This window comes from Sebastes fasciatus, chromosome 23, assembly GCF_043250625.1.
Source record: "Sebastes fasciatus isolate fSebFas1 chromosome 23, fSebFas1.pri, whole genome shotgun sequence".
Taxonomy (NCBI): domain Eukaryota; kingdom Metazoa; phylum Chordata; class Actinopteri; order Perciformes; family Sebastidae; genus Sebastes; species Sebastes fasciatus.
This window is the reverse complement of record NC_133817.1, coordinates 11,968,214-11,992,764: the sequence shown is the minus strand read 5'-3', so window position 1 is coordinate 11,992,764 and position 24,551 is coordinate 11,968,214. Positions and strand designations below refer to the sequence as shown.

The 24,551-nt window shown below is 41.4% G+C and overlaps 1 protein-coding gene across 3 annotated transcripts in view; it reads right to left on the bottom strand.

Moving 5' to 3' along the window:
* lin7a (lin-7 homolog A (C. elegans)) overlaps positions 1-24,551 on the bottom strand; it is a 54,818-nt gene extending 30,267 nt beyond the window's left edge. For 2 of the 3 annotated variants that reach the window (XM_074625848.1, XM_074625847.1), the window contains exons 1-2: positions 23,684-24,546; positions 7,372-7,490 (exon numbers count right to left, since the gene is read on the bottom strand). In XM_074625848.1, the coding sequence (XP_074481949.1) occupies positions 7,372-7,490; positions 23,684-23,720 (156 nt within the window). In that variant the 5' untranslated portion in view covers positions 23,721-24,546. Of the gene's footprint in view, positions 1-7,371; positions 7,491-23,683 lie in introns of all 3 variants that reach the window. The other variant, XM_074625846.1, reaches the window with a different exon arrangement.

Sequence of the window (24,551 nt, the reverse complement as noted above, 5' to 3'; positions counted from 1 at the left end):
ATGGCAGTTGGCGACACACGGCCTCTTGCCTGTTTACATTCAGCTCTGTGCGTTGTACATAAACCAACTAGCCGACAGTTTGCAGAGATGCATGCCCAAAAGAAAAGTCCACATCTCTGGTCGGAAGGAGAAACACACCTACTTTTAAACATTATGAAAGACTTGGATATCAACAGGTTTTTTGGATATGCACAATTATCGTAACACCGACCTTTTCAAGAAGTTGGTTGAAGGAATGAAAGAGGGAAGATGACAAGTCACCGGTTACGTTAATCGTAGTATGCACGACTGCTTGTAAATGGAAATATTAGTGGAATATTAATCTTCATTAGCCATGTAAACAGCTTGGTAGGAATAAGGGCAAAACCCACACAGAGCTGGCCACAAACAGGCAAGAGGCCGTGTGTCGCAAACTGCCATAAAAACACGAATTGAGAAGCATATTCCAAATGCGCTGTATACATGTCCAAAGAATGCTCCTAAAACCTGAATAATATTGGCATATCTCCAATGTCTTAACCATTTGGAATAAGGCCTAATTCAGAATATCCAAACAAAATATGCTGTTTACATGACCCGTATCAAATTCAGTATATTGTCATATTCGGAATATTAGTGTGCATGTTAACGTCGTCAGTGACACATTATCCCTTTATCAAGTAGCTAACATGTTAGTCACCTGTACTGTATTTACCCATCCAGAAGACACAGAGCAACATTAGCATTCATTTGGTGTTGTGTTTCTGCCACCTGGCGAATGTAAGTCCAATATTCACTCTCTTTTAGCTCTGTTTTTGGTCTCCACCAGCAATTTTGGGGAAATATTTGGCTCTTTAGCTACTAAATGCTCCACTATGTTCAACAGCTAGTCGCTAATTTTGTCTGCCTGTTGTTTGGTGCTGGAGACTGAACTGAATTGTGAGACTGAACCACCAAAACAGTACATTTGTGGGCCAGAAAACCAAAACAATGAGCTGACAGATGCTAAAAAGCTCAGTATAGAGCTAAGGGGAACTGCAGAGTCAGACGACCCCTTTCACATACACATAGTCATTTGATCTATTGTTACTATAAAAATTATTAATTAATGCAGCTTTAAAATTCTCTTATTCACAGCATTTATAAAACATATTCAATTTTCTTTCTGCATAAGAAATGATAACTAACTGAGAATGTAGCGCAGAAGCACATTTAATATCTCTCTACTTATTACATGTGAATGCAGTGCCCTGAACAACGGAGCCATAACACGGAACAAATAGCTGTGTGCTTTTGAATGTCAGTCTGCTCTTGTTGTGGCTGCACTTTGCTCTAAAGGGGCCAGTTGTCCTGCAGGCATCTTTTCAATTACCCTTCTGCCAGACGTCTTTACTACCCATCCCTAAAACACCGCAACCACCAGTCCACCCTCTCGTACATGTTTTCATCTTGTCTGGTTCACCACAGTGGATTATCACGCACACAAACAACACACATTATTCTTGATAGGATCCTGGCGCTGACACCTGCAAGGAGGACGCCACAAAGCGAGAGAATAGAGGAAGATACCTGCGGGGCAAAGCGACGGCAAGTGCTTGTAACCATGGCTTCCTGCTTCCTCTACTGAGTCAGGAGATGGGGAGGAGGGAGAGGGGGATGGGTAAAAGAGGTCTTAGCCTGGTTGATGTGGCAGGATTTTACAAAACACTTCCCCTCTCTGACCGTGACACAGAGAAAAAATATCAGCCTTGCACGAGCTGAGTTTATGTACCTTTCATCCTGAGGCATCGGGATGGAATCAACACAAATCCTCCGCCCTCGCTTGCTTTTATAAAAAAAAAAAAATCAATTATGTTGATTGAAAATCTCTGCTGAAGTGGAAAATCAACTGCAACGTTAACGCTGATGAAAGATGCTATCGCTCTGGCCTGCTTTTTGCACTTCCTGCCTTCGCCAAGTGGGACTCTCCAACCTGATATACTGCGAATTCCCACTCTCCATCATTTCCAGCTGGTTAGCTCTTCCAGTCATTTCGTCTTGTGTCCTTCCTTTCCCATTTGCAAGGCTGATTGACCCTGACAACTCATTCACGCTGATGCAGTGAGACACGAGATCCCCCCCCCCACCCCCCCCACCCCCCCCCCCCCCCCCCCCCTTCTCCGTCATTGATAAACGTGGTGGGGAAAGACAACCAGCTCATCAAACTCTGTCTCTTTGTCATTTAGCTCAACTCTGCTGAACAGACTCTTTCGCTGCTATCCATTCTTCATATTGACAGCCGGCCTGTCATCCTTAACAAGGCTGATTCATGTTCGCTAAATTCTTTCGACGTAGACGTAGAGCACAGGATCAGGTTTAGAGGTGGATTTATAGGGTGTTTTTTATTTTACTATATAGACAAGATTAGTATTTCCATCTTGTCCGGCTCTGCGTCAAGCTGTGAAATGAGCTACATCACACATGTGTGGAGGAAGGAGTCGTATCACAGATTATACACCAGGCCCCGACTTGAAAGAAAGGTCATCTGTAATAATGAAATGTCACAGAGGTGTGTGTGTGTGTGTGGGTGTCATTAAAATGAACAACAGGAGGGTTGGACTTACAGTTTAACCTATGTGTTTTATGGCTCTTTGCACACGAGGGTAGTTAACACTGATGGATGACATACAGGAAAGAGAAGTGAGCGCAGTCAAAATTAATCAGAATAAAAATAGGCTGGCGGAGGTGGAGGAAAACTGTTCCCATTAAAGGACTATACTAAAGCATATAGTGCTTTTTTTTTTAGACTGGTGGATGCATTTTTTCTTCTTCTAGGTGGATACTGGATCAGTGCGAGTCCCACACTGCATGACACAAGATGTGGAACATGCAAACTCCTCAAATTGATCTGAAAGATCCACATTCCCATAAAAACATCCAGAGAAAACAAATGAAGATTCCTCTTTGTTCGCCTCTTTTCAGCTATTCTGGTTCTGGTGGGCCCCAGAGCGCTACTTAGTGGGCTGCGGAGGTACTGCCAAGTGTTTAGATGAACCTCTTCAAAATCCAACGGCCGCTACTCTGTCTTTCAGAGGTTATAGCGGGCTCAGAAGATATCATGGTATCATACGAAATAGAAAAAAACTAAGGAATCCATTGGTACCAACCATGTCATGCTAGCATGTCGGGAAGGAGGCTAAATAACGCTCCTAACTTTTAGAAAATTTTGGTGAGAAAAAACTGGCATGGCCATTTTCAATGGGGTCCCTTGACGTCTGACCTCAAGATATCTGAATGAAAATGGGTTCTATGGGTACCCACGACATATGTCTCGGATGCAGTGACACTAAATGGAGTGGTTTTTGAAACGTAAAAGTGATGCTGGAGACAACCCTGCACCTGTAATAGTTCCAAAGCGTGTGGTGAGGAAATATTACCCTGAATACTTTGGATTCATAATGACAGGCAGTGATGGGTGAGGGTAAACTGAATATTTATGTGGGTCATTACAGCTGACAGTGGCATAACACATATTTATAGCCCAGTTTGTCATTTATTTGGGAAGGTGGAACTTTTTTAACAATCAAAAGTGGGCCTCGAGTTACAAAAGGTTGAGAACCCCTGGAATATGTGTGAGTATGTATAGGTGTAACATGAAAAATGTCTTGATATAATAATAAAATGGCATTGCAGAGGGGATTTTTATGTGTGGGAATTTTTCTTTGTTTTTCTATGAGCAAGAATTGCAATTTATTGATACAAAATCCAGAGTCCTCTTTGTCTGAAACCGAGACAAGGCCGAGTAAAAATGTGGTCGATTTCGAGACATGACCTTCAAAAAGTGGTCTTGAGACCGACCGACCTTTAGCACTACAACACTGGTGAACCCTGTGGTTGTGAATGTGTTCTCTAATTGTACCGGGTGCAAACAGTGCATCTGAGGACACAGCTGCTCTTCCACCACAACAACTCAGCTTAATAACAATAATAATCTACAGTATGCAATGGCCAGCACTTCCAACCTGTCCTCCAGCTGGCTCAGCACAGAGAGAAACCGTCGTATCATCGCCTCTCACAAACCTGTAATCGACTATAAACCATAGTCAGCCTCTCTGCAGCCCACTTATCCCGGAGCATCTCTCACAGTTTCCCTGGCGACTGTGTATAGCCAGCTCTTTGTGGGTGAAGTGGTCTGCATCTTTGCCTCTTGGAAAAAGGGCATCTGCTGCTGCTGAGGCCCTTTTCAGAGTTTTGTGAGAATCATCGTGGTTGCACGCCAGCGACTGGCACTGAGATCACTCAGCCGGTTGCCAGACGTGCAGTTGGTGTCAGGATGTGCCAGGGCTTCCCGGAGAGGGCCGGAGCAGAGCTGGACCCGGCGAGAGGAGAGTGCTTTCTTCCTCTCTGTCACTTTGCATGATGTCGGGGTTCTTACATAATGCTCTGTCAGAAGCCATTTCACCTAATTGGTGTCATTGCCAGTGTTGGCGACCTTTTCATTATCATGACGAGGCACTGGCTGTAAATAAAGCTTCTAATGAGTCTATAAGAACTATGATGAAAAAAATAGAAGAGCATCACTTTGAAGCAGTGTTTGGACATAAAATGTGTCCTCTTGTGTCCCTTTTTGAAGCCTCGAGTTCGGCATTTTGGCCGTCGCCATCTTGGTTTCATGGAACCAGAAGTGACACGAGAGGGTGGAGCCAAGTACAACGCTGAATAAGACATTTTCAGGCGACCAAAAAGGTCACTATTAACTTTCATGAACTGAAAACACACTGTGAAAGGGTTAAAGACGAAAACACAGACAACTCCCAGACCGTGCAACGCCGTGGTAGCGACCTGTCAATCACAAGGTAGCCACGCCCTAAAGCATCCCTTGCTTTATGGTCTATTTGACTCTAAGTGGGACCATAATTTACTAAATGAACATCATGCTGTATTGAAGAAGACTTGAAACTAACGATTGAGACCATAAACTCATGTTTACAATGTTTACTGAGACAATAAATCAATTGAGAAATAGGGTCGTGCAAGTTTAAGGTAATTCTGCATTGGCTTCACTTCTCAGACCCGGAGGTAGCCCACTGGGTTTACCCCCTTATAAATATCTAAACAGAAGGTAACAGAACATGGTACGGTTAGAAAGTGAGTTTGGTAAACCAGAGATCTCAGCAGCTGGCCTAGAAAGCCTCGGGTCATTGATACAGATCAATACTCCAAAACATATTATGGTTATTTTGTGCTCCGACGCCGTAAAATCTCATTTAATGTCCTTTTAATTTACAACACAACAACATCTGCTAATAGTCGGCTTTCATTCGAGGACAAATTGCATGTTGGCTTTGTTTACAATTAACTTGCAGCACGGACGCGGCATCTGTCATCCGTCTCTCTGCTCCTCAAAGTCCTGTTTGCTTAACAAATGCATGTCACTGGGTGATGCTACAGTATATCACAACAGACAGGACACTAAATACACAAGATGTGCTGTTATCAGCCCGTGTAGCGGTGTCATGTAGAGTGAATACTCTTGTTTGTTTTGTCCTCCTGATGAATGGTGTTCAGATGATGGAGGTACGTGCGTGTGAATGAAAGCATTTAAAGCAAGAGGAGGAAAACTCCTGTTAGCTATTCACACTTTATTCCGTCCCTGTAAAAATGTGATTAAAACTAATTTCTAAAAGTGATTTGCTTAATTAAAATTCACTGTAACGAGTTTATCAAACCTTCAAGTTAATGAAATGCTCGTAAAAGTTTTCTGGCCTCGTAATTATTGAAATGTTCTGTGGGAATTTTTCATGCAGTCAAAATTTCACTGTTGCTGTTCAGCTCCAGCAGTAATAAAGCAGAGCAAAACATCTCACAATTTCATTATGCGGCAGTCATTTTTTGATTGATGTACAACAGTAACTTAAAGGTATACTCTCAGATGTTTTATAGCCATAATTTCTCCCAATTTACTGTTCTGCTGAGTTTCAAAGCATCAGTCGTGACGTGCTTGGAGCACATTTTGGCACTGCTGTATACTACAAAATCATGGAGTGCTATCTTTATAGTCAAGTCATGGAACAACTAAATTATATTAACATTTTAAGCATAGCAATAGCAGCCGGTTGCACCAGCTAATCACAATTTTAGGTGTAAAGTCAATGGTAAATTGGTAAATGCTACTACTAATCACTAAATTTGCTACTTAATTCACCTGCGACCGGCTAATCATTAGGGATGTCAACGTTAATGCAATTGATCTTTCGGAGGTTGTAACGGGCAGAGCTTTAAAGCTAGAGTGAAGATACTGCCATCTTATGAAACTAGATAACCAAACTAGAATCCATTGGTACCAACCATGTCATACTAGCTTGTCGCGAAGGAGGTTAAATAACGCTCCAAACTTTGGCGAGAAAAAACTGGCATTGCCATTTTCAAAGGGGTCCCTTGACCTCTGACCTCAAGATATGTGAATGAAAATGGGTTCTATGGGTACCCATGAGTCTCCCCTTTACAGACATGCCCACTTGATATGATAATCACATGCAGTTTGGGGCAAGTCATAGTCAAGTCAGCACACTGACACACTGACAGCTGTTGTTGCCTGTTGGTCTTGAACCATGTTATGATTTGAGCATATTTCCTTATTCTAAATGCAGTACCTGTGAGGGTTTCTGGACAATATTTGTCATTGTTTTGTGTTGTTAATTGATTTCCAATAATAAATATATACATACATTTTGCATAAAGCAGCATATTTGCCCACTCCCATGTTGATAAGAGTATTAACCCCTTAAAACTCTGACGTGCCGCTGGCGGACCCGGCCGCTATTCTGTCTTTCAGAGGTTGTTGCAGGCTGAGTTTTCAAGCTAGAGTGAAGATACCGGCATCAAATTAATATAGAAAACCTAAGGAATCCTTTGGTCTGAGTTTATTTCACAACAATGACCCGCTAGCTGTACATTATGCCCTACATAAAGAATGACGTAACACAGGCTCATGGAAGGTATCAATTTCAAATTTGAGTTGTAACTTGTATGGTGCAGCTTTACAAAGTAAAACTCTATGTTTACTAGACAAGCTGTTGTGGGGAGTACTTCCCCTCAGTGTTATATCACAGGAAGTGATGCATTCTACTTTTCTGGTTTGTTTGGAATAAACAGAAAAAAGGTGTTGACAACACAGCAACCATGACTGAACAGATAAAAGAGTAACAGCTTCATCAACAGCAACTCCAAGGACAAAAAACATCTCAGTGCCTGTAGCACAATGATCGATCGGAAGGAGTGGCAGCACTGGAAAGGTCATCATAAAAAAGTAAAAAATAAAAATAAATAACCAGTCTCACAGAAGAAAAAAGAATGAAAAAGACATGAGTCATTTTCACGGACCAGCGGTTCCCTCCCTTGACAGTGACTCACCTCTCTGATGGCTGTGCAGAACTCACTCTGAAGGACCTTCTTCAGAGACTGGAGCTTGTGACCGGGCACGTCACCCGACTCCTGCAGCTTCTCCAGCAGCTCGATAGCCCTGGCAACATCTGGCAGAGAGAGAGGGACAGACAACGGGTGTGAGTGGTATGTGTGTGTGGGCACTCATACCAAGGGGACAGAGCGGGGGAAAAAAAATGCCCCATTCAATTACATTAACAGCACAGCCACACGAGAAAGGCGCTGGAGCGAATCAATGGGTGGGATAATGGAAATAGGCTCAGTCAAGGCCAGCTGGGGCAAGAAAGATAGAATAGCATCCATGGGTCGTTTGCATTGGCTTAGCTATGTGCATGAGAATAAGGTAGTGAGGGAATAAGTCAGGCACTCGTTGCCCAAAGGTAACCCTTCTTGGTAAGTGTAAGGCATTACAAAGCATTTACACTAAACCTAAGCCTTGAGTTCGAGGCCGTGACTCCGAGGTCTACCGAGCTCTCCTTCCCTAATTATCTGAAGCTCAATGAGCGCGCCAGCTTGGCTGATTAATTTCTTGCCCTCTGAAACTGGCAGACCGAATAGAGATACATAATGGAAGGAGAGGGAAGCCATTTGCTACTCAATCACTGGACTTGGACTGTTGGGTCAATAACATGCTTTAATCAGCTCGTGTGTCCAGAGACCCGCGACCGCATAAAGAGAGATAGTCGGTGCGGTTTTACAGTGGAGCTGTTATAAATATTCCTGTTTTGTTCTAGTTTCACACGACCCATTCTCGCTCCCAACTCGTCAAATATCGTCGCTTGGTCAGTGTTGATAAGAGGATTGAATACTTGACAAGCATAAAAAATTTGCAATTAATTTGAGATTAATCATGATAAACTAATCATGCGATTAATCGCGATTAAATATGTCGATTGACAGCCCTAAAAAACGATGTACACCCATCCATATCATTATTAGACGATCAGAGCAACTGGCGTAGTATAAAGAGTGAGAAAGTCCACGTAGGGTGGGTTGGATGGGTCAAACAAATGCAGGACTTTCACCCAGGAGACCGCTGTTCATTTCCCATGTGAAACCAAATTAACTGACTTATTTCACCATAATTTTGTTACGTAACTTCCGTACTTATTCTACATAACAAACATACTTATTTTAACCCAAACCACGATCTTTTCCTAAACCTAAACCAAGTCGTTTTGTTGCGTAAGTAAACCTAAAAACAAAGTAATCACATGTTGGAAGTTTATTTTGAAAAGACACTATGCATGTAATGTTATTTCTAATACGTCACTTGGTCCGACCTTGAAATTACACCGTGGGTGGGTTTATATTGGAGTTAGTTGAACCCCTGGTTCGTCGCTGATGCCGAGGTGCACTTACCAAGCGGCGGTAATTGACGAGTTGGGAGTGAGAATGGGTTGCTGTGTAACGTCGTGGTATTTATACGCCTTCCTGTCAGACCGGGTTGTTCGATACTATTATAAAATCAGGCGTCATCATAACAAGCAGTAAGTCAATACAAACTGACTAATCAGTTTCTCCACACTGGCATCTCACTAAAGGCTGCATCAGTGTCTCTTTTCACACAGTACACAGTGATAAATTGTGCGTAGAGGCATCAGACACTCACACACACGCTGATATTGAATTGTGGGAATATGGGAGTAACTCAATAAAGCAGACGGCAGACAGAGGAGCTGTTACTGTTTGCAGACCTGTGGGAGACAAGAAAAGAAGTAGTCTCCAGCTCTGACTGTGTGAACACTGTATAAGGCCATAAAAAGGAAATGTGGAACACGCTGAGATCGTGCCCTTTATTGCATTTTGCCTTTTATACTACAAGCGGAGACAATGAGCAGAGAAACCCAGGGACTGTTTCTATTTCAAGCGCTCTTGTAATGAAGTGCTGAGGATTATATTGATCTGCTTGAAATTGCAAGTTTGGGTTCCCATCGAAGACCGGTTTACGGCCCGTGAGAACTAGTCCGGCGGGAGTTGTATTGGCAGATGAGAGAGCTGGCAATGAGGCGTGTCATCACAGTGATGCTAATCAGCCATTAATCAAACGGCTCTACTCAGTCTCATGTACCTGTATATGAAATTATACACAATGTTGGCTATAAATGTCTTGGCACCAGTTGCGGTCCCCTGATCCCCACACCTATCGGCGCACCTGCTTGTCATTCCCCAATTAACCTTTCGCTAAGCTTCGCCCCCCTTAGTTACTGTTGCTACGCCTGTCAAGCTCTCTGTTCCTACACAACAAATAATGCAATTTACAATGATACAGTAATGCTGGCAGATTTGCCACTTGAAATTCTGACTAATTCTTTAAACAATGGGTTATTGATTTAAAAACGAAACCTATTATGCTCATTTTCAGGTGCATATTTGTATTTTGGGCTTCTACCAGAACATGTTTACATGCTTTAATGTTCAAAAAACGCTTGGGCTTTGTAAATTTGCAGACCTTTTACATGCACAAAAAACTATGTAACACAATAAAGGAAAGGTGAAAAGCACAAAAGCATAAATGGTCCCCTTTAATTAATTCAGAGGAATAGAAAAAAGCATTTTTATCATTTTTTAGCCAGCAAATATCAATTTTGATAAAAAAATCTGGGTAAGTGAAGCGTGACGGACCAGAAAGTTGTAATTCCACCGTTTGGCCACTACAAAGATTTGCTAAAAAAGCCCGTAGCGCTTCCTGGGGGCTTGCACTTAAAGCAACTACAAGGAACTTTCGTGTTGATTTTGGCGGCCCCTGTGGACAAAAGCGGTAGTGTTTCCATGAACACCACCGCATCGTGTCGTAAAGATCTGCAGCTGCCAGACTCCCTTTAGAAAACCGCCCATTTTACTGCAGCAGGGTCCGACACTTCCGGAGTCTGAGGTTAACCTGTATGCCGTAAATCGTTTTGTCCTATGTTGCGGGGAATCAGACCCGATGACAGGCATTGAGAGTAACTACCGGCATATAGAAATAGACAATCTTCTCTCTGATGGTCTCGTTTGCTTTTGTAAGTCTTATAGAGGCATAAAGTATTACATTGAGACTGTTTCATAACCAGTTAAAAGTTCCTTGTAGTAACTTGCAAAACCTGCAATGACTGATTTTGGCCACTTGGGGGCAGCAGAAACAAGTTGTGAATACAGCATTGACAAATCATCATATTTAAAGTTGATATGGCGAATCTCTTTGCAAGCAGTTCAGTATGTATACTTACGGAGTAACATTAGCATTCATCTGGAGTGTTGTGTTGACCACCTGGCAAACGAAAGGCCAATATTCATAAGCACAGCCAGCGTTTAACTATTTTCATCTGAAAATAAATCCACCATATGGGGTTTTAAAGAGCTGATATTCTGCTAAGTATACCATATTGATATTTTCTATCAAGGTTTTTGGGTCAGTATTTTTTCCCTCTATGTCTGAATATCAAAAAACACAGATTGTGAATAGCTTGTAAATGAGCTGGTACACTTCCAAGCAGCAAGGGCATCTGTCTCTGAGGTTTATGAGCATTTCTTTCTCATTAAACGGAGGTCAGAGGCCATCCAGGAAAGAGTTTTTTTCCCCCCTCTGCTGTTATTTGCTCTCACATGCTCATTAGCACCATTTCCTTTATCCACATGAAGGACTTCGACTGGGCGTCGGGAACTTCAAAGATTGATATTGCAGACATTTTTGGTGCTGCTTTTATCTCGCTGATCAAAAGTGACGCCTGCCCATTTCCTGTTGTAATCTTTCCAACTTGAATTCGGGTCATTTTAAATTCCACCAGCTTTGCATCAAACATTTACGACTATTGTAATAACAGTAATGCTGTCAGCCTGCTCCAGTCAATATATGTCATGTCTCTTTGCAGTTTTATCCCAACGTAAAAAGCACAGGGACACATAAAAGTTGATTAGTGTCCACACAAAATGAGTGGTAATAATCATATAGCTCTCTGGTTCACACGGAGCAGCTCAGAGGTAATGAAACGCTGGCACTGTATTAGCACATTTACCCTTTATTGCTTCCAGTGATATCTAATCTCTGTGTGTGAAGATTTTCTGCTTCGTCGCCACACTGTTTTCCACACACAAGGGAGATACCGTGTGGTGTAAACAAATCAAAGTATGATCTTAGTGTCGCATGAAAACTGGCACATGCCTGCTGGATTATTTCCAGCGCATAATATCGTGCAAGAAAACCCCCTTTTGTTTGCATCTTCAGTTCTGAGCCACACGGATTTAAGCAAAACTGCCCCATGAGTGCACTTCAATACCCACTGCTCTGTACGCTTGATGTAAAAGTGGGACATCAGATGAGCTGTGTGACTGATCAGAGGGATGTAAAAAAAAAAAAAAAAACCCAGGGGAAGAGGCATTGAATTGGCTGATTGTGTTCCATGACGGCGCAGCAGAGATGACTGCAGGGGATCGCGGTTACGTCACATTAACAGGAAAGGATTCCCGAATCAGATGTGCAGCGGAATGACATATTACATTACCTAACAGTCTGGCAGTGACGGGGTGGAAAATAAAGCTCCTGGATGACCCCTTTGCACTCTGATAACAGTGACATGGTGAAAGATCCCACTCCATGTCATGTTGTACCTAGAAAAGAGGCTGACAGAACAAACGAAGCACAGCTGAAGATAACACTAAGTATGTGCTCGACACCCACATGGTGTGCCTGTTATATGCACGGTCTATGAATAACTTCAGCTGGAGGGTAACACAGGAAATACGATCCCACCCGTAACTCTGCTATGCAATAACAGCATGCATGAACGCTGCTGGATTTAACTCTTTTACAATATGTCATAAATAGATAATAAACTGTATTTTCAAGCCATGCATTATTGACTTCACTAGTGGTGGAACAAGCACTGTATTTAAGGTACTTGTACTTTACAGAACATTTTCAGTAGCACTTTCCCATGTCTATAATGCTATTATCTGCTTTTAGCACTGTATAATTATAGTTACAAGCACTCATATATATTCATTATCATTTCTAACAATCATAACACATTACAAAGCATTTTATCATGACTTATAATATCAAGTATCATAATACTTAATAGTTGCTGGTCACTACAGGGATAATATACAGCAAGCAATAAAATAAACCCAACCTGAAGGGGTTTATTTCACAACAATGACCCGCTAGCTGTACATTATCCCGCTTATTACACCGCTACTTACTTAAGAAATCAATAATTTGATACAAAAACGGTCAGTCAGAGTCCGACATCAGATCTGCGCCCATAGCAACGGCCTGTTATACATAGCAACGGTCTGCTATAAAGCAATAACAGACCGTAGAACGCCATGATTGACCAATCAGAATTGAGTATTCAACAAAGCCGTGTAATAATGCATTATAATCAGTGTTATAATGCATTATTATATGATTATTCTACGAGGTCATTGGGTGCTGCTTCAAGTGAAGTACTAAAATACCTGAGGTATAGGCAGATATAACATATTACAAGCTGGTTATAAGTCACTATAAGCAACATTAACATTCAGTTGGAGTCTTGTCTCTAGCCACCTGATGAATGTAAATTCAATATTCACTCTCCTTGAGCTCCGTTGTGGGTCTCCAGCGACTCCTGAGGGAAATATCCGTCTATTTAGCTGCTAAATGCTCCGCTACGTTCACCAGCTAGATGCTAACTGTGTCTGCCTGCTGTTTGGTGCTGAGCAGGTAGCACAAAACCCAAAAGCTAAATGCTTTGTACAGCTGAAGAGAACAAAGTCAGGTGATAGTTCTCTGTGGGTCTGTCATATAGTCATAGTCATGTGATCCATTGAAAATACAAAAATATTGTTTATGCACCTTTAACCTCTGTTATTTATCTGCCAGCAGCTACTAATTCTCATGTCATTCCAGATATTCCTGCTGCTATTATATTCCATCCCTGCACTGATCTCCTGTGAACATTTCTCGCCTCCCATGCCACACCCAGCTGCACAGCTGTTCCCAGGGGTTTCAGTTTATATACCTGCCGTTTCCTCTCAGCTCTCCACCAAATCGCCTGTTGTGCAACTCAGTCTTTGCATTCTGGCCTTGTTGTTCCCGCCTTCCTGTCTTGTTACATCTCTTCGCTTGACTTTTTGCACCCTCTGCCTGCATGCCTCGCCCTTTTTGCAGAGGCAGACTTTACCAGGTCCCCAACTAAAAGGGCCCCAAACAGCTATAGATTTATTAAGATGTTTAGATATGGAAAATGTTGAATTATGTTACTATTCTAGCTCATTGTACACAGAAATAACTTACAAAAGGCCACTTAAAAATATGCAACTCAACTCTATACTACTTACTGTGTACTTCTACTTCAGAGGAAAACATTGTATTACTACATTTACCTGACAGAGAAATGTTACTGGTTATGTTGCAGATTCAGATTTGACTCACACAACAATTAAAATATAATGCATTATTATTCAGTAAACTATTATATTAGAATTGAAAGCTCCACCTTGAACAGACATTAAGTAAATTTAAGTACATTGTGCTGATTATACCTCTCTTTCACTCTTCACTTAAAGAAAACATTTGAATGCAGGACTTGTACTGTGCGGTATTAATAGTTTTACTGTTAATAGTTAATAGAATGTTAATAGAAATTCTTTGTAACATAGATATTAAACATTATGGCCATAACTAAACAGGTCTCAAACCATGTATTTTGTAGGTACATGTAGCTACATACTTCTGAGATGTTATAGCTGGCCCTAACAAGAAAAGAAAAAAAAAGAAAACTAAATATATAAAAATTAAAACTAAACCTTTCTGAAAAACTGAAACTAAAACTAGCAAACACACTGAAAACTAAACTAAACTTGAATAAAATAAAATAAAAACTAATGGAAAGTTCAAAACTATTATAACCTGGACACAGTGAATCTTGTTTTTACCTGTTTGCCTCACTTGTCCATTTGAGACTGTCTTACTGAGCTGCGACATAAATAAATATTTCAATACTTCTGCGACCACCGGACTTCACAGTAATCCTGACCAAATCACCGAAAATACAGCAGAGGGAAATCAAGTTCAGCCCTCAAGTGCTTTATTGTACTGTTCTCGACTTTAATCTCAACCCAGAGACCCTCTGGGGGCCCTCGGGGATTCATTGGGTCCAGATGTGTGCAACATCTGTACACCTTTTTACATCCGCCTCAGTGAAAACTATATGCTCCACGTTGACAACGGAAAGTCTGCCAAATTTAGCATATCTCTGAAGCAAACAGCCTGTATGCAATTAGGTCATTCACACTGTGTAGTTTGACAGACTCCTCTCCAAAGGAAGAGAAAGGGGAGCTGATGCTGCTGTATCTAAATGAGGATTTTCTTTTTTAAAGAAGGGTGACACAAGAAAATCTTTTTCTCTCATTATCTGGCAGAAAAAGGCTTTAGGAGAAAACACACCGAGATAGCGCAGTGTGCAAAGGAAAAATCACGACTTGTAATTACAGAGTATCTTTTGACGTCTTAGAGGAGTTGTGACACCAATCAGAATAACTTGTGTGCACGCCACGTCAAGATACAGTTACAGTGTAATGCACCGCTGCCATATTAAGCAGAGTGATAACACCGGTAGATATCCTGTCAGTACTTAATTTCCCTCTTCTATCTAAGGATGGGGGGATTCTCATTAGTGATACTTAATGATTAAACGAGCTAAGTTTAAAGCAAGTTTTTTAATTACGTGACTGTCAAGACTTCACTAATACGCTCTCGGAGCAAAGTTCCCATTGCGTGCTAATGATGGAGTCACAATATTGCTCACTACTCTTAAACACAGCATTTAAGTCAAACTAAAACCTGTGATTTAACACATTTTTACAGCTGGATCTTGCCTCCGCTTTTATGCTCTCATACCATCAAGTATTAAAGGTGCTCTAGTGCTTCAAACAGAATTAAAATACTAGTAAATGTCCCAAAACGTTTCATGCAATATTCCATTTCTTTTTCACATCAAACTGCAAGATCCTGTAGGAATTTGTGTCGAGGACCAGACGCCTTATGGTGTCTTCGAGTGGGATCGTGTTTACTGTGTTCGCAAGAAGAGTGGGAAGACAACATCCATTTGTGTTGTTGGTTGCTTGGCAACACGACTTTAATCACTTCAACGGCAAACATGTAGTGTACTTGACATCCCACGGAAATATGACCTTGTGACATTCATTTCGAAGGCAGTGTTACAACACAGATTTGATATGAAGGGAAACAAGCGAGGTAGGAAAACATTCAATGTTAATGGACCTCAACAACTTGGATTTCTATTGGATGATTAGAAACTGAATGCAACAAGTTCCCCTGTCTCTCTCTCTCTCTCTCTCTCTCTCTCTCTCTCTCTCTCTCTCTCTCTCTCTCTCTCTCTCTCTCTCTCTCTCTCTCTCTCTCTCTCTCTCTCTCTCTCTCTCTCTCTCTCTCTCTGGAGGCTGTAGAAAAGCTTTCTGACTAACTAAGGTAGAAATGACCACCTAGCAGTTGTATGCCTCCATCAACAAGCCAAGTTGCAGTTTTTCATCCATGTCTGTCGAAAACACGTTAATGTGCAAGGCAAAAGTAGTGCACTAAGAACGCCATTTGTGCTTTAGACATGTCGTTTCCACGCCATGTAGTCTGTAAAGACTGCAATGTAATGACGGAGAATAAAAGGGGAGAAAGATTATTCCGTAATGATTGGCATCCTTTTGCCTTAACCCACCACTGCCGCAGTTGTATGCCTCCACCAACCAGTCAAGTTGCAGTTTACATCCACGTCTGTCCAAAATTTCATCACTTCATCATTTTATCCTGATAGACATTTGTGTGAAATTGTCATAAATAGCATATAAATTCTTGAGTTATGGCCAAAAGCGTGTTTTGTGAGGTCACAATGATGTTTGACCAGCAACATCTAATCAGTTCATCCTTGAGTCCAAGTGGACAGTTGTGCCAAATTTCAAGAAATTTGCTCAGGGCGTTCCTGAGATATCATAAGAATAGGACAGATGTGAGGTCACGGTGACCTTGACCTTTAACTTTTGACCACCAAATCCAATGCAGTTCATCCTTGGATCCAAGTGGACGTTTGTGCCAAAGTTCAAGAAATTCCCTCTGTGGATGTATTCATTTTTTTAAACATTTGTCTGCATAAAAATATATCAATAAGACCTTTAATATTATATTCTGTTTCTGCTTATAGATCCCCTAATTGTTACACACTGTTCCTTTAAAAACGTATATCTATACTCGTATTAACTAGCAATGTAAAGTACTGCAGCAGTTGTGATTTCTTATCATAAAAAAATCCCATATTGAACAAAACAGTTCTCACTCCATATTACTAGCTTTAACGTACAATATAAAATGTTATCTAATCACAAAGAGACCTTTGCTCAGCTCATCAGACATTCATTATCTGCTCACAAAAGCCCTTTAAAGAGTCTTGTTTTTTTTTAAAGAATAATACAATTCAATGCAAAAAAAGGGAAGGTGGCATAAGATGACGATAACTGTCATTGTCTGTGTGGCCCCGAACTCTGGAAACTAATTTCTCTGAGCTCATCTAACGTCAGACTGACTAATAAAGGTCATCCTCATCATTTGCTGATTAGAGAAAAGGCACAGAGCTGAACAAAGCCAAAGTGACACGTAATAAAGGCTTCAACGCTCGACAAGGCTGCACAACATTGTTGTGCGGACGTGTTCGCACTGGGCAGCGCTCCAATTAGGCCATTTTATAACAGCGGCAGAACTGAGTGTAACTCATTGTCAGCACTTAGAAGTGCCGTTTTGACAAAAGTGCAGCGATGTAAATAAAAATGCTCAGATCAAAGGTTGAACTCATTAAACTATGCAGTCATTCAATCTCTGAAAATCACTAATTCTACTTAAATGACCTTTCCTCTGACCCCTCTCCTATACCTTTGCACTTTTGAGAGATGCTATCTGGGATGCAATGCGTGTTCGAATAAACTGTCCTGAAAAGACCTTCCCATCTGCCACCGCCACTTTGACCTTGGCGCCCTTGGCAACTCTGCTGCTAATTCCATCCATAATAAGTGAAATAATCACTCTGAATGAGTAAAATGGGACGACAGGGTTTTACCGAACAAGTCCCATGCCAAGAGAATTAGCTCTAATTTGTCCTACTGCAGCGATCCCCTCGAAGCACGACAAATAAATCACTCCTTGAGGGCTAATGGCTCTAGTGGGAGCCTGTGGTGAAAGCAGAGACCGAAAAAACATTGCACTTATTGTCTTCTTCATCCTCACTAATTACTGGACAGTGTCCCTCCAAGACAATGACTCCAGGAACCTTTATTGATGCATTAAACGGAGGTGGGTTGAGTGACGTCAGCTTGTCAGCAACCCTCTAATCCTTCAAACCGCTGGTGTGACTGAGAGCATGTGATGTGAATAAGGTCTGGACTCAAATCAGTGAACCCGCCGTGATCTCTCAGAGGGGAAAACAAGACTGGGGCAGTAGAGTGCTGCACATATTCCCTTCAGTCTATTAAGACAGGAGGCTATAAACTGTACAGAGACTCGCCAAAGCTTGACACACATGGAAGAAAATCAAAAGGAGTCGTACATGAAAGAGCGAAGGCTTCGTTCTAGAGTTGCCAGCACACAGCTGAACACAGTGACACGTAATGAAGGCTTCAACAACATCATTGTGTGGACGTGTTCGCACTGGGCGGCGCTCCAGTTTTCTGGAACAATTAGTCAAAACTGTCAGAACTGATTGTAATTCATTTTCAGCACTTAGAAGTGCCGTTTTGACAAAATTGCATCGATGTAAATAAACAGGCTCAGATCAGAGGCTGAGCTCATTAAACCATGCGGTCGTGATCAAACCTCTTAAACATGAGGATCCTCAAATGACCTTCCTCTGATTACTCTCCTACCTTTGTACCCTGAGAGATGCTACCTGGGATGCCACGCTAGAATAAACTGCCCTGAAAAGGCCTCGCCATCTGCCATCGCCACCACCACTTTGACATTGGTACCCTTGGCAACTCTGCTGCCAAATGTCCCTCCAAGACAATGACTCTAAGAACCTTTATTTTTGTATTAAACAGAAGTAGGTTTAGATATCAACAGCTACGAGTGACGTCAGCTTGTCAGCAACCCTCTAATCCTTCAAACCGCTGGTGTGACTGAGAGCATGTGATGGGAATATGGTCTGGCCTCAAATCAGTGAACTCGTCATGATCTCTCAGAGGGGAAAACAAAGTCTGGGGCAGTAGAGTGCTGCACATATTCCCTTCAGTCTATAAAGACAGGATGCTATAAACTGTACTGCTATTGTGTGACTCACCAAACCTTGACACACAGAGGGAATAACACCAAAGGAAGGAGCGATCGCTTCTCTCTAGAGTTGCCAGCACAGAGCTGCACAGCGACACGTAATGAAGGCTTCAATGCTCCACAACATTGTTGTGTGGACGTGCTTGCACTGGGCAGTGCTCCAGTTTTCTGCTACAATTAGTCAGAACTGAGTGTAATTCATTTTCAGCACTTAGAAGTGCCGTTTTGACAAAATTGCATCGATGTAAATAAACAGGCTCAGATCAGAGGCTGAGCTCATTAAATCATGCGGTCGTGATCAAACCTCTTAAACCTGAGGATCCTCAAATGACCTTTCCTCTGACTCCTCTCCTACCTTCGTACCCTGAGAGATGCTATCTGGGATGCCACGCTAGAATAAACTGTCCTGAAAAGGCCTCGCCATCTGCCATCTGCCACTTTGACCTTGGTGCCCTTGGCAACTTTGCTGCCAAGTGTCCCTCCAAGACAATGACAATGAGAACCTTTATTTCTGTATTAAAACGGAGGTGGGTTGAGATATCAACAGCTACGAGTGACGTCAGCTTGTCAACAACCCTCTAATCCTTCGAATCGTTGAGAGCATGTCATGGGAATAAGGTCTGGTGAACTCGCCATGATCTCTCAGAGGGACAACAAAGACTAGGGCAGGAGAGTGCTGCGTATTTCCTTCAGTCTATTACGACAGGATGCTATAAACTGTACAGAGACTTGCCAAACCTTGACACACAGGGAAGAAAACCAAAAGGGGTCGTACTTGAAGCTGGGAGGGCTTCTTTCTAGAGTGATGTTCAACATCGTCACAGGGAAGAATGCACTTTTGAAACCGCTTTCTGAACAGAGAAACTAGCCTCTATAGACCAGAATGCGATGCAGCTACAAGATGTAAAGAGCACAACCCATCTTTTCTCAAATTGAAAATCTATCACTTTCAAGACCTTCCAAAGGTACCACCTGGCTATCGCTCTCTCTGACTACCTATATAACCAACAGATGAATGTTTGCTGCTGTATTTTGGGGGTTATCTAAGGTCATTCTGGGAAATTGAGGAAGCCACTAACTGAAGCAGAAGTATTGTAGATAAGGCTGATAATACTTCCATTAAGTGTTTGAGACTGCAGTTTTCTTTTAATCATACACTGTCACACTAGTTCTTCAATTATGGGATGTAGATATGCAGGTTATGAGTGTTAATATACATCAGCTGTGTCTATTAGGGTGGCTAATTTCTATGAAATTTATGTTTTTAGTCATGCTAGCAGCGTGATTCTAGGGATGCCCATTGATTGGTCAGTTGATCGGTTCACTAGTTTAGTTAAATTAATCCCATTAAATAAGTGTTATTGGCCGCTATAAGGATCATAGATAAAGGTCATTAGAGGCCTACTATGTTGTAAAAGTGAAAACTTAAAACACCTTCTAACACTTTGTAAAACTAAATGAAATGTTATGTTTTGAACACAAACAAAAAGGCTTATTTAGGTGTAGGCGACAAAAACACTTAGTTAGGGTTAGGCAACAAAACTACCTTGTTAAGTTTAGGGGAAAGAAATCATGTTTTGGATTAAAATAACTATGTTTCAAAAGTGAAAGTGAAACTTAACACTTGTGAACAAAAAGACAAATATACAGTTTGACAAAGGATTCAATTTGGGATTTTTAGTGCTAATTAGCAAATGTTGGCATGCTTTACACACTAAAATAAGATATTGAACATGCTGAACATTATACCTGCTGAGCATCGTGTTAGCGTTTTCATTGAGAGCATGTTGCATGCTGGTGTTAGCATTTAGCTGTGCCGCTAGCTTAAGACTTTTAGTTTGTTCCTACAACTCAAAATTATTGCACACAGACGATCTCTGTTCTGGCGAAGGGTTCAAAAGCAACCGAGATGCAGCCACGAATCATGATGACCTCTGCTCTCACTATTTCATATCAAACAGACTGTCATCTCTGGGATTTGCCTATTTGTAGTTGAATGTCAGCTCCACAGAGAACGCAGTCTGGTTTATATGAAATATTCAGGAAGGTTCAAAATCCATTGTTCCTGATCGGGTTCTGGTGCTTGCTTATCAGAGTCATTTCCTCCGACAATAACAGGAAGGCCAGTGATGTAAGATCCTTTCATCCTGCTGTGACCCAACAAGCCAAGTGGGAGCGTCTGGAAATGAACATCTCTATCCGTTTCCTCCCGGCGTGTGTTTGACAAACTCAGCAACTCTAAAGCCGACTCCCCACACGAGCCGAGACTACCTTTTCATTAGCAATTATAGTGTTTTCTCCAAAGTGGCAGCAGCTGTAAAGAAAAAAACGAAAACAGGGGAGCCTGTAATGTCTCTCTCTATGACGGCTCCTGTGTGAAACTATCATTATTACTGCTCCTGCCATTACAGCTGCCAGCCGCTGACTGCTTGAATTCATGCCACAGAATGCGAATATGGATCAGCCCCCCCTGCGTAGAGGCTGAGGTCACGTCTGAATCACTGCCCCGGCAAATGACTAAGATCAGATAAGGCTGACATTTTACCAAGACGGAAGATGGTTCCTCTAAAAGCCTGTTTATCAGTACAGCTAAGCCCCTTTCTATAATTCCATAGGGTGAGTTGGAGAGGCGTGGGTTGTATTGTTTATCTGTTTGCCTGATGGTGCAATCTTAGACTGATTTCATTAACTCTGCATGCCATAGCACTCTTGCACCCAGCAGTTTGTGCATCAGTAAAGCTTCACTGCTCACAACTATTAAACTTTAGTGAAGAACAAATTGCAATTGAGTACAGGGAAGACAATAAAAATCGAATTCTAATAGCAGAAAATGATCAATTGTGGCTAATTACTCGGATTCCACATAACAAGTGACACTAGTCGGATTCTTGCGTAATCATTTATGCTCCCACCAGATAATAAAGTGTATTTATAGTCCCCTCCTGTGGCTTGGAAGTGACTGGGGAGCTGATGCTAGCTTTACTTGGCACAGAGGAAATAGCTCTCCTTTCTCTATATTTGACAGCATCCATTTCCCATGCAAGGCTTGCGCAATATTACATTTCAACAGGGGGATATGCGTTTGGTCTGAATGTAAGACTGGGAATTTTTCGCTTGTGATCTAAAAATAGGCACTTTTAAGAAGAAAGTATAGGGATTTAAAGCAGGGGTAGGCAATTTTGGAGAAACCAGTATAAGAGTAAGACAGATTTTGAGGGTATCCAACCGAGAAAAGTCCCAGCCCTTCAGGCCACCCCACAACACATGAAAGCCGGGCTGTTCTCAGACACCATTCGTAGCTGAACCAGAAAGTATAAAGAGCGACAAACATTGCGCAGGGAGGAGGTTTATTTTAGCCCAGTAGACCAGTATTCGTACCCTGTGTGAAACCAGAAGTCAACGTTGATTTATGTGTCACATAACTTCCGTAAGTTACGCCACTTCCGGAGTTATTTTAACCCAAACCACGATCTTTTACTAAACCTAACAAAGTAGGTTTATTGTCTAAACCTAACTAAGTTGTTGTTTTTTCCTAAACTTAACTAAGTAGTTTTGTTGCGTAAACCTAACCAACTTGTTTCCTGTGAAGACGGAAGTTTATTTTGAAAAGACTGGAGCGGAAATTGACACTAGCGTCACATGTTGCTGGACATCCGTAGGAAAACGCACCAAAAATGAGGAATAACTTTTGATATTGTTTTCTTTATTTTTTTGTCAGAGCATTGTATTTAGTGATTGCTGTCGGAATGTGACGACATTTCAAAAAAATATAACAAAAAATGGTTCTAAAATAAATTGCCTACCCTAGCTTTAAAGGTGCAGTGTGTAGGATTTGGTGGCATCTTTAGTGGTGAGGTTGCAGATTGCAACCAACTTAAACTTCTCCCACGTGTAGGAGAACTACGGTGGCCAACGAATGGCCCTATCTAGAGCCTGTGTCTGGTTTGACCGTTCCTCCTAGATATAAACGGCTTATTCTAAGGTGAAGAAAACACAACAAATCTTCTTTTCAGGCGATCATACACTAAAGAAACACATACTTATCAGCCTAATATTATATTCCATTTCTGGCAATAGATCCCCTAAATGCTACACACTGTACCTTTAAAGGGACTCTGTGCTCCTCAAGAATGTATATATATATATATATATCTATGATATTACTAAGGTCTTGAGCTTGAGCATCTAACCTAAAATGCATTGTAGGTTAGCAGCTCTTTTCTATAAAGAGGAAACAAATGCAAAATTATGCAAAATTTCATCCTGGAGGCATCACTACCATGGGAATGAGGTCAGGGGGATGCACAAATATGTGTTTAAGTCACATGGTCTGCAATTATCTGAGCTCTTTAGTAAACACTACCTGTGGTGCATCATCAAAAACAGGCTGAGTAACACCATCTCAATTTATCATTATAGGCTTTAAATGCAATATGCTTGCATACTGTCTGTGTTTCCAAAAAGTGCAAAAAAAAAGACAACAACTGAAGCACCTGTCCTATTCAAATACAAAAGTTGTATCACAAAGTAGATTTCAGTATAGCAAAGGCTTTCTGTTTATACAGATGGAGAGCAGAAAGAAGCGAGCTGTAACGGGATAATAGTAGCGAGGAGGTTACATAATAAAGATGGGAATAAACGGAGCGGTGTAAAGCGTGTCCATTTGTCCAAATAGATGATGGTGGATTAATGTCATTTAACAGAAGAAACGAGCGCTCCGTTTTGCAAAAATGCACGCACGGAATGGAATGGAACGGAATGGAATGGAATGGAACGGAACGGAACGGATAGGCTTCTGCACGGTTTTATTTAGAATAGCGCAGGAGATCATATTGCATTGAAATAACGACCCGTACAAACAATCTGTAGGAAATCACAAAACACCTGGATGTACCTGCTACTACTACTCCTTGCAGGAAGTTTTACAAAATGTGTGGAAATAAAAAAAAGCCTGAGATGACAAGCAGAAAATAGCAAAAGCTCCGAGCGCCTTACCTCGATCCAGAGAGAGCGGTTGGACCACTGTCGCCATGACTGCTGTTTACTGGAGACTGGAGAGACTACAGGAGGCTGCAGCATCACAGAGAGAGAGAGAGAGAGACAGAGAGAGAGAGAGAGATGAGGGGATGCTGGGAGTGGTTGGGAGGGGATTAATCTACCTCCATCCTTATAATAATATCTCATAACCTGGCGTTGTTTGCACTAGAAAAAAATAAATAAATGTCCATCTTGACACCATAAGGTAGGACAGTCCACCACTATAAAAAAAAAATATATGGCACTTTAATCATGGATTTTTGGACGTGCAATGGAAAGTAAAATAATCATATTTGAAACCATTTAAATATTTTGTTTCACACGTTTAAAAAAAACAAACGCACTCATCACTAGATTTAACTGCTCATTAAAAGTGACAATATTGCAGTATTTGAGTGGATGTCATCTACTATAAAAAAGACACAGATGCTCAGGAGACAGATTTATAATAAGCACGCTATGGCCAAAAATATGTGGACTCTCATAAAAAAGGAATGTGGACTTCCGAGCATTACACAGGTGTTTGATGCACTGGATAAAAGGCCACTTCAACAATAAGTAAAAAAAACAACAAAACATATAATACAAGGAAGCCAATGGAACAAGTGAAAATTCGCTTGGTAAGACTCATTGAAATAAAATGTAATATTCAAGCCTTTCAAGATAAGAAGTGATCTTGCTAAATAACGCTCCAAACTTACGCAAAATTTTGGCGAGGAAAAACTGGCATGTCCATTTTCAAAGGGGTCCCTTGACCTCTGACCTCAAGATATGTGAATGAAAACGGGTTCTATGGGTACCCACGAGTCTCCCCTTTACAGACATG